Source organism: Octopus sinensis, linkage group LG18 (genome assembly GCF_006345805.1).
Source record: "Octopus sinensis linkage group LG18, ASM634580v1, whole genome shotgun sequence".
Lineage (NCBI taxonomy): Eukaryota > Metazoa > Mollusca > Cephalopoda > Octopoda > Octopodidae > Octopus > Octopus sinensis.
The window spans coordinates 53,346,432-53,363,772 of record NC_043014.1 but is presented as its reverse complement, the minus strand read 5'-3'; the positions used below and the strand labels follow the sequence as shown (position 1 = coordinate 53,363,772).

Sequence of the window (17,341 nt, the reverse complement as noted above, 5' to 3'; positions counted from 1 at the left end):
TGAGGGTGGTGTTGAAGTAAGGGAGACGGTGTTGCTAATGGTGTGGGAAGTGATGGGAATATGGAGGTTGTCCATCAAAGTGTCAGGTGTTTGACATAATCTGAGATTTTGATGTGAGATGAGGGGGTTAGCCCTGATGAAATAGATCTACGACCAGAGGTACACCAGCTGTCTGGGACCATTTCGTTTTTACTCAAACATGGTATATCTAAGACTAAGCTCCTTCCCTAAACTCATTGAAAGATCTGTGTCCTCCAAAACAGACATCCCCCCACCTAACTTATTGAATTTACAAATACTTTTAGATTTTATGTTTCAGACTTGTTCCCTTGGACATCACCAAACCCTTTGACTGGGTCTGGTATGCAAATTTCCTACCAATGGGCTCCCTTCTCCTCTCTCATCTTTTGGAATGGTAGCTTCTTATCTGATCCCATCGTTACAACATGTGTAGATGCAGCTCCTCCTGTCTCATTCCGAATCGATTCTGTTAAGCCCCAGGGTTTAGTTTCTGCCCCATCCCCTTCTTTCTGTACATCAATGACCTATTTGTTTCCATATCCATCAATACTCACTCCTACACAGATGAGAGAAACCTTCATTCTTTCCAAACTTTCCTCAACCATTTATCATCCACACACCAAACCTGCATTGGTTCCATAAAGAGAGACCTTAAGAGAATCCTTCAGTAATGCCAGGCCATTCTTGGAAAAGTCAAGACCTACCCCTATTGAGAAAACTCAACCACAGCCCACCCCACTAAACATAACAGACACTCAGCTAGAGCCTTCAGTTTTCCAAATGCTGGGCCTCGTCATCAAGGATCTCTCTTGACAAAAAAGCATATCCTTAACAGTTAGAATCACATCCTAAAAATTGGAACTTCTCTTAAGGGCCAAAAACTATGTCAGCCCTGTGTTTCAGAAATAACTTGAAACCCACATGAACATGGGTGTTTACGTGTTATGTGTTCTTTTGCGTTCCATTCGGTTCTATGGAACCTTGAGCAAATGTCTTCCTGCTATAGATTTCGCTTCACTAATTCTATCGCATATGAAAGAATAAAAAAGTACATTTAAAAAATATTTTTTTCGTCCCAGTTCATCATTATCAGTGCAGAACATTTCATTCAAGTTTTTCTGTATTCAATGAAAAATCAATTTTACTTCATTTTTCAATAATCATTTGATGATCAGCAACAACTCAGAATAACATCAATTTGTGAAGATTCAGTTTTCAATAATTTAGAAATCCTTCCAATCATAATTCTGAGCATTTTCTCCCATCCACACCCTCGTTTATATTAATGCATGTCTAATTATACACACACACACACGTGTGTGCGTGTGTGTGTGTGTGCAAGTGTGTGTACATGTACAGGTGAGTGTGTCTGTGTGTGTGTGTAGGGCAGACAAAAACCTGTGCTGTGAACAAAAAATACCTTGTGGTATTTAGTTCCGAGTGATCTCCCTTCAAAGACACCCTGCCTTTCCTTTCTTATGGGATTAATAAAGTAAGTACATCAAAGAGTTGGGGTTGATATAATCCCCTAAAACCCCTGAAGGTAGTAGCGCCCCAGCATGGCCACAGTCCTATGATTGCAACCAGTAAAAGAAAAAAAAAAAAAAGAAGACTACACTGAATCCCTTTTTGCTTTCACCAACATTTCTTAATAAATTGTCATAAATTGTGGCAGAAGAGGTTAAGAGTGTTGGATCAGTGTGGAGCAGAGAGCCAAGGGTTCGAATGTACCTTCATTGTGTTGTGGTCCGCTGTTCTGCTTGCTGCAGTTTACTCGACTGATGTGTTGAGGGGGGGGCTCTAAAGTCATTTGCACCAATAACCCCCCACCTACCCACATATGCAGTTATATTATAAATCTCTCTTTATATAAAGCTGAAGTTGTCTGTGCATGGCAGGTTTGGTAGCCTTCAACTAACACTATCTCCTCCGAGACCCTGCAGCGCAAGTTGGCCAAAATTGAGAGTATGATAGACCATGTGAACACCAAAAATTATTTACATCAAAAAGGTGCTTTTTTTCCATGAAAATCCCTATTTTTTTACGATTTTTTGACTGCCGTCTTGCCATTTTTCGGTGTATTTTAACAAAAAAAAAAAAAAGCTACATAATGCAAAATTTTTACTTTCCCAAAATTCCAATTCTAAAGGGTCGAAACAAACCCGAGCAACGCCGGGTGATACTGCTAGTATATAAGTAAAACCAGTGGAAGACGTTCATACTACGAAGGGAGATAACTGTGTGTGTTCCTCTTGTTCAATTACCAACAAGCCATGGAAGCGGGGAGGGGGACGGTTGAGTTCAGGATATTGGGAAGTCAACGATGCATTTATCCCAGTTAGTCCTGTTTCCCTCTCTCTCTATCCAGTTGCTTACAGTGTTGAGGCTGCACCAACCACTGTTGGTATCGACTTACAACCAAGTCAACGTCAGGTACCGGTACTTTTTGCCAGAGAAAATACAGTAACGAGGAAGCCCTTCATTTTGCTAGCCTGACACTTTATGGGCTTTTAACTCCCTATAATTCTGATAAGAAGAAGCAAGGGTTAATTAGCTAAAGACACTTACCTGTAATTTTAGTGTCACCTTTACAGAAGTCATACCAAGATGCTTGGTTGATCCTGGAAAGAAAAAAAGAATATCATCATCATCACCATCATTTAACATTCATGTTCTCTGCTGGTATGGGTTGGATGGTTTGAAAGGATCTGGTGTATTCAAGGGCTGCATTAAGCCCCAGTGCCTGCTTTGGCATGGTTCCCACAGCTGGGTGCCCTTCCTGATGCCAACCATTCTACAGCATGGATTGAGTGCTTTTTTCCAGAGATTATTACTTGTCATGGAATATCAACTTTAAAATACATCTTACCCAGCATGCATTATCCGTTTACCTTATATATTACCATAGCAACCTATCTCTATCGTTAACCCCATATGGATTTCTAACATAGGTACAAGGCCTCATTGTCTACACTGACCCCTCTGCTTGAGATGTACATATTTTATCAACCTAACAATGGCGAAAGATAAAACTGATCTTGCACAGAATTCAGCTTTACTTTCCATTCTTCTGGGGTTGCGAAAAGACATACTGGGGTCAATTTACTGTTCATCCCCTCCCCTACTCCCTACCTCAAAAGACCTTTTGTTATGTATCAATAGCAAGGATGGTTTCTTTTCTAGATTAGAAATGTCTATGAAATAAAAGCAGAAGAGTATTCAGGTACCCTTTGGGTCCGGATTTCTTCGTTGTGTCAAGTTCTTCATGTAAGCCATTGATCAGGTGATTGTAGAACTCATGGGCATCTTCTTGACTATTGGGGAAAAAAAAAAAGAGATAGAAAATAAACAAACAGTAAATACAAAAATTTGTTAGCAGCTGTATGTGTGTGTGTGTGTGTAAGTAGAATTGGTTCGACTGTGGCTCAGAAACCTGGACGTTATCAAAGAAGCTTGAGAGGCGGTTGGATGGAACCTACACTCGCCTCCTTATGAGAGCTCAAAATCTCTCGTGGAAGCGCCATCCAACCAAAATGCAAATATATGGGAAACTACCACCTGTGTGAAAGGTAGGAGAGTCCAGTTTGCTGGACGTTGTAGAGCTGAAAAAGAAGTAATTTCTACTCTTCTCCTCTGGAAGCAATCTACTCGCAATGCCAGAGGGCGCACACTCTCCTACCCTGATGTAATCTCCAGGGATACAGGCAACAGGACCTCCATAATGCCATGATGGACCGTGAAGTCTGGCGTAGCATGGTAAATTCCATTGTCTCGACCACGGTCGAACAATGATGATGATGATGATGTGTGTAAGTGCATACAGACACATGCTCTGTCATCAATTCACAATAAAGTATATGTGTTTGTATTAGTGTGGCTTCAATCTTGTTTCTGGTGGCCACCCAGTCACAACCAGACATAAATAGATCCTTGATCCAGCAGAATCTCAAGAACACGACAGCTAGAGGGGGAGAGAGAGCTGTAACACGCACACACATACACACAATTACTTAAAGGAAATAAGGGACTCACAATTTTACCCTTATACCAAGGTCGAGAGGACATAAAGTTAATTTCAAACGTTAAATAAAGAATTTAGAAAACTGAAAATAAAGCCGAGAGGAACTCACCCAAAACCTTGGTAAATACTATTTAATTTTTTAATACTGTTTCTAAACACAGCTGGTGTGACTTCCATGCGGGATGTCCACAACTTTTTCATCACTTCAGAAAAGGCTGAAAATATATAAAGGCATGGAGATCAGTTAATATGCACAGAATTTAAATTCCAGTTTCTGCTAGTTTCATGCTATGGAAACAATAAACTGACAAGCTTGTATAGCTTGCCTTCTGTTTCCAGGCAATCTTTCAAACTCCATAAATGCACAACACACACAGAGGAATTTTCCAACAGTACTGATGCTACCAGGAAATGCTCTGGTTACTTTAGCCCACACTGTAGTAGTATGATTTCTATTTTTCCTTGAGTTATGTGTGAGCATTTATATATATATATATATATATATATATATATATATACTACAAATAAGAAAATGGAGAAACAAATTCATTTCGATTATCAACTTACGGATATTACAATTTCCCATTATTTATTAATTATGCAAATGAGAACATCAAAACAATATACATCAATATGTAATATTATAATAAAAAATAACTGCTGACCTGGGGATTAAACAACCCCTACACCAGACCTGTGATCAAAGGCTTTCCAGCTGTGACCATCCTACCATTTTCCAATGTACAGAGAACTCAAGACCACAATTATCTAATACGTCCTTTTTCAAGATGGTAGCATATGATATGAGGGAGATTTGGTTGCTACTGCTAGCAAGTCAAGTAACCATGTAGAGGTTTCTCAGAGGCTGAATTTCAAGGTGAGTGAGCTAAGGGTGCAGACGGTGGTGGTGGTGGTGGTGATGATGATGGTAACAATGATGCTAGTGCTGGGAAAGTGATTTTTGAGAGGAGGCTGTGACACGAATGAGGATGGTGGTGGTGGTGGTGGTGAATATAGTACTTGGTGGAGTTGCTGGGGGTGGGGCAATGACTACAGTTAGAGAACAACATCTACATAAATACATCATAGATGGAATGTACCTCTTAAAAAATTTCCTTCAAAGCGGGCAGCCCCTGGTTTGGCAATGTCCAGTTTGTAGTGGTCACTGATTATGTAGTTCAGCAGCAAAGGGGATTTGTTCAGACACTGGAGAATACTGTTCATGAAACACTAAAACGGAAGAGAAAAGTTGACGGTTTAACAACGAATTACTTGAAAAGAAAGCTTTGTTCAATGTGACCCCCACCATCAAAAGTTTTTCAGAATGTTTTTGATACTTTATTGCTTTGAGAGACGAAGAATGGTTGGGCCTAAACATTTTTTAGGCCCTCCAAGACTGATTGGAGGAATGGTGGAAGTTGTCCTCAAGGCAAAGATCTGATCCAAATTCTTTGAGGAGAGCGAATTCTGCTAAAAACTCTGCTAATAAAATTTCAAAATGGCTCACGACCCCATGAATTTTAGAAACATCTTTTCTTGCTCAAACTTGTTAAAGTATGGAATAAACTACTCACATCAGTTGTTAACTGTCAGCACACTGCATCCTTCAAAAGTTCTATGCTTCCCAAAATTCTCCAACACCACCCCTGACATGCCTACCCACCCTTTCCTCTTTTGATCTTCACCCTTCTCTACTCCTGTGTCCTATTCACTCTCTCCTCTCCCTGTATTTCTTGCTTCCATTACCATTTTCTTTCTCTCCTTGACTTCTATGTCTGCTCTTTGTCCCCTTTTTTAGCCTTTTCTGTCGAGTTGTAGGGCACACATGAGCATTGCATACAGTAAGCTTGTTGTTATTAAATGCTCCCAAGGGCCAGTGGTGATGTGAAATCCTGTGTAGCCTACTACCCAGGGGGAAAGCCCTTCAACAAGTTTCCATGCCATTACCATAGACAGGGCTTTGGTTGTTCTGCACTATGGAAGTGAGCCCTGCAACTATTTAGATGCAAAGAAACAGCCATGCCTTTAATTGCAATTAACATCTGAACCAACAATTAACGTATAAATAAAAACAAAATTAAAAAAACACAAAATTTCTTAAATGAGTAAAAAACCAAAAACCAACCAAAAACAAAATGGTGGAGTCTGTCTTTAAATCTGTTTTACTTTATTGTTATTATTCCAGCCTCTGACATTTGAGGGAAATTCTATCCCCCCCCCCAAATACATGATTCCCTTGCATCACTTCCTCAATAAAAGGCTTGAAACCCACATATTAGGCATGTCCCCTTCTTTTATTAAACTACCCTCACCTCCTTCTAAATGCTGATCCTCATCAGTTTCCTCTCATTCTCATCTTTATCCTGGACTACCTTTTCGCATAGTTGTTTATATTTCTATTGCCGGTCGTTTCACATAGATTTTATTTTCTTGACAAAACACCCAACACCTTCCGTCAGACCATCAATCTGTACCAAAAAAGTTCCTCACCAAAATACAGGCAGGTGTAAATGGTTATCATCATCATCATCATCATCATTTTATTTTATTCGTCTGGCACCTGTGTCGGTGGCACATAAAAAGCACCCACTACACTCACAGAGTGGTTGGCGTTAGGAAGGGCATCCAGCCGTAGAAACACAGCCAGATATGACTGGCCTGGTGCAGCCTTCGGGCTTCCCAGACCCCAGTTGAACCGTCCAACCCATGCTAGCATGGAAAGCGGACGTTAAACGATGATAATGATGATGATGATTATGCAAGGCCAGCAGATGTCCCTTCATGAAAGTCTCTCCCCTCCACACTTGTATTAGCCCTTGATTTTTTTCAAAGGGAACATCTACGGCCAATCCACCTTCATACAAGTGCCACGTCTGTTTCTATCAAAACACAAACAGATGCAAAATATCATGGCTGACATTCCAAGAATTCCATGAACCCCCCCCCCGGACACCCCTGCCCCACTGAAATTATGCAAGGCAGAGTTGACCTTGGTAAGATTTGAACCCACAATGCAGAGTGCTGAAGCAAGTACCACAATGCACTCCCTGAATCTTCTTTAACTTCCAATCTGCCTCATATAAACTGGATCATCCAGAATACGACCACAGCAGTTGTTGTTGTTGTTGTTGCTGACTTAATTTCTAACATTTCTGAATATTAGAGGAAAAAAAAAAGTTATGATTTGCAAAAAGAGTCCAATTCTTATTTTATCTTATTTTGGGATTAGTTGATTAAAAAAACAGTTGTGTGCACATCAACTTCACCACTACTACTACCACCACCACCACCACCACCACCACTGCCACCACCACCTACAGCATATACATTGTCAATAGAACGTAATGTTTGTTACTTGTAGTGTGTGTATATAATGTGTATATAACCTTATTAGAAGATTGACTGTTACAGATAAACTTTATTAGCAGTAAGAACGATTTTTTACATCCAGAAGTGTTTATTTTCCCAATTTTTATTTAAGGTTTAAAAAAATCCTATTTTAGTGATTGAAGCAAAATTTGTAGAAAGAGAAAAAAAAATAAAAATAAAAAAGGAAAACCTGAAATAGAAACAACGAAATGAGTTTAGTGTGTGTGTGTGTGTGTGAAAGTAGGTGTGAACAGATTACATACATATATGATGTTAATATCACCGTGATCACCATGACTGACCAGGCTATCAGATGTTGCTACACATCGCTGGTCACAATGCACTTCGCATTGTTTTAGCCTTCAAATGATGCCACACTCCGCTGGCTAAGTGAACAGGCCAACAGAAGAAAGAGTGAGAGAAAGTTGTGGTGAAAGAGTACAGCAGGGATCGCCACCACCCCCTGCTCGAGCCTCGTGGAGCTTTAGGTGTTTTCACTCAATAAACACTCACAACGCCCGGTCTGGGAATCGAAACCATAATCCTACGACTGTGAGTCCGCTGCCCTAACCACTGGGCCATTGTGCCTCCACATGATGTTAATATATGCATTCCTATATATTGCCATCGATAGAATGTGTTCTTAGGGGTGAATATCTGCTGCAGGAAAATAGTTAAGTCTATAATAAATAAGGAAAAATATTCAAAAATTCAGTTTTAATGCAACAAGTGTCATTGCAGACATCCTTGAAGAGTGTTTGTTCTAGGGAAAGGCTCCGTACAATTATTTGACCTGCTAAAAATAACAACCAATTTTCTCTCAAGTTACATCCTACTGCCTTAAATTGAAAAAGAACAGACAAAAAGACAAAATAATGCATGTGGACACACACACACACACACATTACATAAATTTGGTTTGTTTAAAAGTTATTAAATGTTTTAAAGTCATCTGTCTATCTGTATGTATAAAAATGGTTGTAGATGTAACTGAAGCCTTTATATGTATAGAATTACATGTGTATAAAAAGCAGTGCATTTGTGTAGGTGCAAAGTTGTGTATGAAAAAGAGTGCCAACTTATACACACACACAATTATATATATGTGTGTGTATGATTATTTACAAACATGTGTATGAGCATATATACATAATTATACAAGCACACATACAGATCGATGTGAGGAAGGCAGATATAATTGCAAGTCAATGGGAACACAGAAAGGAACAAAAAGTAAGTAAATAAATAAAGGGAGAAAAAAAGGAGCAAATTGTAGAGAAAGAAAAGTTTGGCTGTTCTTACTAACCGTGTTTCCGAGATTTTGAAGGCCAACCATTCCATCAAGATCATCTATCTTATTGACCTGAAACAAAGCAGAGAATTGGAATATACAATGATAAGGACAAAAAACAAGAAAAAGAAAAAGAATTGAGCTGAAAGAAATAACTGAAATGAGTGAATGACATGGAATGAGATGAGTGAAATATGTGTGGATGATGTGTGTGTGTGTGTGTGTATATATATATATATATATTATATATATATATATATATATATATATATATATATATATATATATATATAGATAGATACACACCACACACTTGTGTGTTTTAGAAAAACTTGAGAATCCTGGCGGCATGAGTGAAGGGGTCACTTATGTTGTTCATTCTTAGGATGGAGTACGTGATGGCCTCTGTGGGTGTCTGGCATTCACCAACTGCCTATTATTGAACAGCCAGCCATGCCACTCACCACACACAAGCAATGTAACTCAGTCTTATATATCAAGTACCAGTATTTGTATATCTATTATGAACCCTTGAAATTTGAAAGACAAAGTCAACTTGACCAGGGTTTGAACTCAGAACCTAAAGGGCTGGAACTAAACACTCCTAAAGCACCTGTCCAACATTCTAATGTTTCTGCTTCTGAGACCCCCTACTTACTTTATCTCAGGCAGAAATAAGAGAATGAAAGAAAAAAAGAAATAAAAGACTCGTTTTCTGGTTTTATCAGTGGAGTTCATTGCAAGAAAAATAGCAGAAGTCTTAGGAAAGATTATTTACAACTGGTTTCGTTAGTGAGACAGCTTGCAATTGAAACAGGTGTGATTGGATCTTAGAGAGGTAATTAGAGAAATTAGTCTGCAGACATCGGATGCATTGCTTATTATATTTCAGCAAACAAATTTTGAGGAATTATGGAAGTATAAAAAAGTAACCCCACCTTCCGTATGGTTTTGGTCCTTAGGTTTTTGACAGGATTAACATACTGCTTGGTTGAACAACACCATCACGTCTTTGGGTACCTTTAATGCATTTGGATTAGAACTGCTTTCCAGTTGTGATCCCACCAAAGACACTTATCTGAAGATGTCTGAGCTAGGCATCAGCCACATTGAATGCTCCAGTATGGGAGGGTCTAAGTAGGTCATGGATGTTAGCCTCATTCTTCTAATTCCTAAAAGATATACATCCACATTCCTTTCTCTCCAATTATCAAAGGGAGACAGATGCTCGTTTGTTTCTTTCATTTGCATGGTCTGAGACAACATTTGGCCATCCCTCCTGATTCTTCTGTCACTGTGTCCTTTCCTATTCACCATCTTATGGAACATGTAACATAGAGAGTATGCTCTGGGTCCTCACCCCAATCTACCCATACACAACACAGAGTAACCCTCAATCTCATCCTACTTGACCTATCCCTGTCCCCTTTATCTCTCTCTCTCTCTCCTCTAACCCCAGTGACACTCCTCTTTCAACCATCACCCCTGCCTCTCTTATTCATCTGCTCAGCTGTGATGGTGGTGTTCTTTAATTCTGCAAGCTACAAAGTGACCCCAACAGCACTGATGTCATGGGAAAAGCACACACGATCCTCTGCAAAGGGACTGGCACTAGAAAAGGCATACAACTGTAGAAGTTAATGCCAAACATCAGACAGTGGAACAAGATGGAGTCGCTTGACCCCTTGGATTCTACCTGCCTGTCCAACCTATGCCAGCATACAAAGCGGACATAGAATTATTTTATACATCCATGCACACACGTACACAAATGCATCAAACATGCAGAGTTATAACCTTCCAATATTTATTCTAACTCTCTACATTCTGTGTTCAAATTCCATGAAAGTGAATTTTATCTTTCATCCTTTCAGGGTTTCTCAAGTGCCGGTCCACGCCAATGGATTAACTCACAGACTCTACTGAGTAACAAATTTTTTTTTGTCTTTGGTCAATGTTATTTCCTATTTGCTACTCTTCCATTTGAACTTTGCTTTTCTGACCTGGACATCCATGTTTTGAAACTGACCTATTTTCCATTGCATTTCAGATAGATCCAGTGCTGATTTGCTTAAATAGAAATATCGTTATAGCAAATATTCTGCTGAATACCTTTGATTTGTTTGTCACTGGCTTGACCTTAATCACTTGAGCATGTCCCTTAGTGGCTGACAATACGTGCATCTCTGATGATGAGCAGAACTAGTAGGAGAGCGTCATAGTCATGCGTTGAGAGGGATCCTTTGGGGTTTAAATAAATATAACAAAAGCATAGTTTGAAGGAAGCCATTTTTCATATTTTCTAGGGGTAAGCAAATCGGAAACAACAGTTGCTACCCAAGGACAAAACATTGTGTTGCACAGTGTTATTGGTTGAGCTGCCTTATTGTATCTGATTTGTGTCTTTGTGTCCTGAGCTTAAATTCTAGCCCCTTGCTGAGGTCCTATGAAATGTGTTATTCAGAAAACTGCTTCTGGATGATGAGGGCTGAGCAATGGTCTCCCTACACGGTGCCTGAAGCATGTGTCATTTATCGCAGCCCCAGGTTGATTCAAGCAATCTTACTAAAGTTGGGTTGATTGATATTTTACAGAAATCAGCAACATGGACCTGTTTTTATGTGATAAACACAATCTTCCCTTTGTTTAACTGCATTGCTATCACCACCACCACCACCACCACCCTGGCACTTGGGTGACCTTTAGAAGAATACATCCTAAGGTAAGCATGTGGACGAGGTCTTCAACCTGGAGTGGGTGAGTTGTGGTTTCTTTTTCCCTGTTATCGATGTCAAAGGCCCTAGAAAAAGGTCATAGATCCTCCTTCACCTTCCAGTTAAACCATTAAAAGAACCAAGATAATGATATGAGAACTGTTGTATAACACCAGTTCTGGTCAAAAGTGTTGTCATTTAGCCAGAGTTCAGCTGTGGTCAAGCAGATGTCCAGAACAGAAGCAGTTGGTCAAATGACCTAGTTTAGTCTTTAGTACCATAACAAGAATTTATTATGTATGTACAATGCCAGAAATTTTGGGAAGTAACAGTTGATTGTGTTGACCTCTGTTCTTACTTTTAGGGGCATTCATCTGGGATTAATTGATCCAGTTTTAACCAGTAAATTCAGAGCATCATGGACAGAAGCCAACCATACTGTCAAGGATCTCGGATGTCCAATATGGAAATCATCAAGCAATTGTGATTCTAATGATGGCTAGCATATACGCAAGGATCAAATATTAATTCAAGATCCAAATTAATCATATTAATCCATGTTTTTAGTTTCACAACTTATCAATTATGCTACCTTGCGAAAGGCTCCAGTGGAACTGCATCTGCCAATGATGAAATGCCAAAGCAACAAAATCAAATGTCTGAGCAACAGTTGTTGAAAGATGTGAAACTTTAGAATATGACCTAAAACCATAAATACGGAAAATTCAGCAAAGGTAAAACTGGTGAAATCCTTTCAGCTTGCATAAGTCAGCCGCTCGCACTGCATGCCAGATGCTCAATAGATGACCCTTCACATTAACAGATGTTTTCACCAATAAGCCATATTTCCAAGAGATGTTCTGCACATGGTTCTTGACATCAACACTTGTCCTCAGACACTCTTTGACATCAACAGATGTCATGCAAACGGCTACATGTTTCCAACACAGCTTCTTCGGCCAGCTAGTGATGTTAATTCATGAAAACATTGAGCAGAGGTGTTTGTTGATATTCCCCACTAGGAAATCATCCTGTAGCTATTTGCTTTCAAAGATGAGGGGAATGGGGGCAAAAAAATGAAAAACGTATGAAACAGTTAATGAAAAAAAAATTCATTTAAGACGGTGTTTTTTGGGGTGGGGTGGGGAAGAAGACCAAACACTCGTAATAAACGAGGATAGATGTATCAAACTACTTTTGTTTCGTTTCATGCCAGCATACGTAAGACGAATGTATTGTTTTACAACTGGATGCTCTTCCTCTCACTAACCTTTATGTTGTTTTTTTCAAGCAAGGAATCTCTAATTTAATACGTTAGCTACACAACACAAATACCTCATTTGAGTTTCCGTCAATGAAACCTACTTACAAAGGCTTTAAGCAGTCCAGAGTTATACTAGAAAACATTTGAGCAGGTGCGGTGCAGTGAAACTGAACCTGAAACCAGCTGATCGGGAAGCAAACTTCGAGACCACAGTCAGAATTAAAGAGAACAAGCCTGAACACAAAAGTTTTCTTCTCCAGATGTAGCTTACTTCCTAACAGATGTCTAACAGACTGAAAACTCGAGAGATAGTTTAACGAAAGTTAATCAAATGAAAGACGTAATCTTAATTTGACATCATAACAATAACATGGAAAACAAAGCCAACAGCTGCGTATTTTGATGTTAGTAAGGGACAGCGTGAAACCAAAAGGACAATGATCTTGGAGTATAACGTGCTACTTTCACTTTCTCACACTTCAGTTGGCAGAAGTTCGTAGGCTGCAGGAGATTACTATTATTATTATTATTATTATTATTATTATTTAAACACTATGTTTGAGGCTAGCTCGTTGTTTAAGATGGAAAAGTGTAGAAATTTTGCTGTTCATTTTCCAGTAATTTATTTCACAATCGAGCCTTAGTGGTTGCTCAGTCAGTTACAAATCACAATAGAATCTCTCTCTAATCATACATTTCCATCTTAAACTATACAAACATGAACAAAAAATTCTAAGCAATTTGATAGTCACAAACCTTCCATCTTAAAAAAAAAAAAACATAAAAAATTTTAATTGCACCAGAAAATATTTTCTACAACAAATTAAGTGATAACAAGAAAGCACAAAAAAAAAAAAAGAATTCTTTGACGGCAACCAAAAGAAAAGATATCAGCTAAAATTTGAGAAAGTAAAAGTGGTACGCTATTATCAAAGACTGCCCAAGTTAGTTGCGAGGAAAAAGGAAAATATGAAACACTAACATGTAGTGAAAACAATGTCCGTCCCAGGATGGGTACCATTTCTTTGTAGTCTAACAGCAAGTTATCACTGATGCAACAGATGTTTGAGATATAATCCATGAAAAAATGTTCGAATTTCATGGCTAGTTATCTTTGGTTGTCGAAGTTACAGATATTCTGACAGTGTTTTAGTTTTCATAAGACACTGTAATGTCTGACGACAAAAAAGGACGCCATCTTTTTTGTTTCTTTGACTTTTGAAAAAAGGTAAAAAAAAAATGTATGACGGGAAATTACGACCGCTTACGAAGAGAGATGGAATTTATAGAGATTGTGGATAGATTGAGTGAGAGTTCGTATCCCGTCAACGATGCTGTGTTGTTGTATAAACAGTTTTGGTTGCTAACTCTAAGTGGCAATCATTCCTTGGTCTCTGCAATCTGTCCATCTTCTAAAAGACGGTCGGGTATGACTCGAGTGAGATTCGTCTCCTGTTACTATCAGGTTGCAGAGGTTCTCTTATTGGTTTGTTGTTCTTGTTGTTTAGCAAGTTTTTTCGTCTGGCAGACTTAAGATCAAAGCCAGTCCATCATGAGACCATACCGTCTTATATTGAGACAGTTATGTTGAACGATTCCTTCGTTTTTAAGACACAAGGGTATGAATCGAGTGACAAATGGACTGCTATTTCCAGCAGGTCAAGTGAACACGTTGATGTTCCCTCGTTGGACCAAGTGTAATTAGTTTCGTTAGTTGGCAGTACCGAGTTCAAATCATCTCTGAGGCAAAAAGAAGCCAACAGCCAAACATTCAAATATATCAATTCTTGCGGAAAAGCGAAGATTTTAGTCTTTTACAAACGATTAAAAGGAAACGATCCCTGATTTGCTGCAGAGTAAATTTAAGGTCCCGGTATAAAGAGTTCGATTCAATTTCGATCCACATTCTTTTATTTTAATGATTGTATTGTCTGGCTCCAGGTCAAGCTTGATTGAGTAGACTTATCTATGATCAAAAGTACCTTAACCATAAATATCTATCGGCCCCACCCCCCGCCCGCAGCTCGAACGAATTCTTTTCTTCTTAATGACTAGGTTATGATTTCAATGAAATTATTTTTCTATCGTTTCTGTAGAGTCGAGTTAACTGCCCAAGCTCCTTCGTTAATTCGCCTTTTCTATGATGGATGCAACAATCGAGTGCTTTTAGACAGCATTTTGTTGCAAGGGTGAATCAAGTACAGGATTCTAATAGGTTTTGCTTCTTCATGGTTTCGCCCAGAGGAAGGAGATGTGGCCATGGTCTTCAGAACCACTCCGATATCGATGTAAGTTGAATAGTTGCAGGAAAAAGAAAGCTTGGTCGACATTCTCGGAAGGAGGAACTGAACGTCGTGGTCAGCGAGTGGACATAATATGAGTAGGAGAAGAGGAGGAACGAAGGAACCGGGAGTATTTGGTGAAGGTGACACGGGTGCTGCCAATTCGGAGGAGTGGAGGTCGTTGTAGGAGGAGAAGAAGCAAGATGGCGAGGAGACAGCAGCAGGTCTGTCGAGGTTGGCCGGTTTCGGTGATTTCGAGTCGATGACGATTTCTTTTTTAATGATATGAAACCATAAGGCGGCGGCGGCGGCGGAGTGGCAGAATCGTTGTCAGCAGAATGGAAGATGAAGAAATGCTTGGCAGCAGTTCGTCCGTCTTTTACGTTATTTCAAATTCCGGCCAGGGTCGACTTTGCCTTTCATCCTATCGAGGTCGATAAAATAGTTGTGGGGTTGATGTAATCGATTCATCCACGCCTTCGAAATTGCTGGCCTTGTGCCATAATTTGAAACTTATATGAAACAAAAACTATTCGAGAGGATTGTATTTAGTCCGGAATCCAAGAGGAGTTTTAGGGGTCTGTGTTAGCAAAATAAATCAATAGGTGAGAGAGAGAGTTCAATAAGGGGTTCGATCGGAAGGATATAAGTTAACATTTTGTGTCTTGTTCTTCGTATGAGAGTGAGGAAAGAAGAAAAGTCGGGTAAGGTTCGCTATTAATCATCGAGCTATCGTGTTTTCTAGTCTATTCTAAGAACTAGCAAAGTTTAGGCGCAGTAAATGGCGAAGCCAACGCAGTCATATCATCTGCTAGAAATAACAGCAAAATCTCCTATAAATTAGACACCAACGTCAACGAAAGGCAAATTAGACGATGTAGTCCTGGAGATATTGTGTTAAAAAGTGTGAGAGAGAGAGAGAGAGAGAGAGAGGATGGCGCTGTTCAGTCGGAAAGCTTTTGATCAGAGATGTGATTGATTAGAGATGACCAGGTCTACCGTCCACCTCTTTGACATTTTGGAGACAACCCAACAAGGGAGCATCCATGTGATTTCTTGACCTGTTAGAAATAACAGAAGTAAATGTTTCTAAAATCTCATCATTTCGTCCGAAATAAAGAAAGGATTTGGTTGTTTACAGTGATTTATTGGGACGAATTTAAAAGGAAAAAGCGAAAAACGACCAATTTTTGATTATTTTTTTGAACTTTTACTTGCGTTTCACTGAGTCGCTAAAATGGGGCAATAACAGAAAAAAGCGTCGCAGAAAAGGAAAAACTATTTAAAGAAACAACTGGAATTTGCAATTACATTAAATGAATTGAAAATAATGATAAGAGTCCGTCTTTGAACAAACATATATCTTTGAACTAATCCATCTTGTATATCCCTCCCCAACCAAAAAACAGCGAATATAGGGAAGCGGGGAGGCATCGCTCAAACTGCTAGAAATAGCAACCAAGGCTCCAGCAACTTATACCCTACTTCTTCGAAGTGAATGATATAATTAATGCCAGATATTCGTTGTTGGGTTTATCTCAACTGGAATCCCTTCGATCGGAGCTGACCAGCATAACCATGAATTGATTGGTTCCCCAATCTCACCTGATTTCCACACACCTTTCTGAAAAAGGCGTATTTTGCAGATAAGATGGACTTCTTTCAGATTCCATCCACCAAATCCACTCACGAGGCTTTGGTCAGTCCAAGGCCATCGTAGAGGACACTTGCCCAAGGTGCCATGCAGTGGGACTGAACCTGGAATCATGCAGTTGGGAGGCAGACTTCTTACCACACATCCATGCCTATATATATTATTTATATTCATATTTATATCATATGTATAATTATAGGAGTGTGTGTGTATGGGGGGGGGGCACATTGTGTAACATTTATTGCATTTTTGACTTTGAGAAAAAAATGTTCGCAGCCATACAAAACTATATCAGCCAAGCAAATGAGCTTCTCTGAATGCATTGAAAGCATTGTAGCATAATCTGAAGACTATTTCAGAAAGTTATCTCTCATTCTCTTTGAGCAAAAAAAGACGAATTTAGATGGGGCAAAATGAGTAAAACAAAACGAGGTAAATTTGCCTCTTTCAATTCTCCAGGATAATATTTGGGAAAAAAAACTCATAACACATCAATATCCATCTTTAGAAATTGGAAAGATTAGAAATTCAACAAAAATTCGAAATATATCAGTCAAATTGTAAAAGGATCGTGGGAAAATGGTACCTGATAAGAAATGAAACGAAACTTGACTAAATCTAAAAGCTTAACATAAAATATTCTCTGTAGCTTCTTCAGAATCTGCTGGAATGGGTTTTTCATGGTAAAGGGAAGAAATTATTGAAATTGGTCATTACTCCTTTTA

At 39.1% G+C, this 17,341-nt stretch overlaps 1 protein-coding gene across 3 annotated transcripts in view; it reads right to left on the bottom strand.

Moving 5' to 3' along the window:
• LOC115221431 (ubiquitin carboxyl-terminal hydrolase 2) overlaps nt 1–17,341 on the bottom strand; it is a 75,027-nt gene that overhangs the window by 10,813 nt on the left and 46,873 nt on the right. For 2 of the 3 annotated variants that reach the window (XM_029791612.2, XM_036511064.1), the window contains exons 4-8: nt 8,718–8,774; nt 5,143–5,272; nt 4,152–4,257; nt 3,249–3,335; nt 2,590–2,642 (exon numbers count right to left, since the gene is read on the bottom strand). In XM_029791612.2, the coding sequence (XP_029647472.1) occupies nt 2,590–2,642; nt 3,249–3,335; nt 4,152–4,257; nt 5,143–5,272; nt 8,718–8,774 (433 nt within the window). Of the gene's footprint in view, nt 1–2,589; nt 2,643–3,248; nt 3,336–4,151; nt 4,258–5,142; nt 5,273–8,717; nt 8,775–13,662; nt 14,095–17,341 lie in introns of those variants that run through there. The other variant, XM_036511065.1, reaches the window with a different exon arrangement.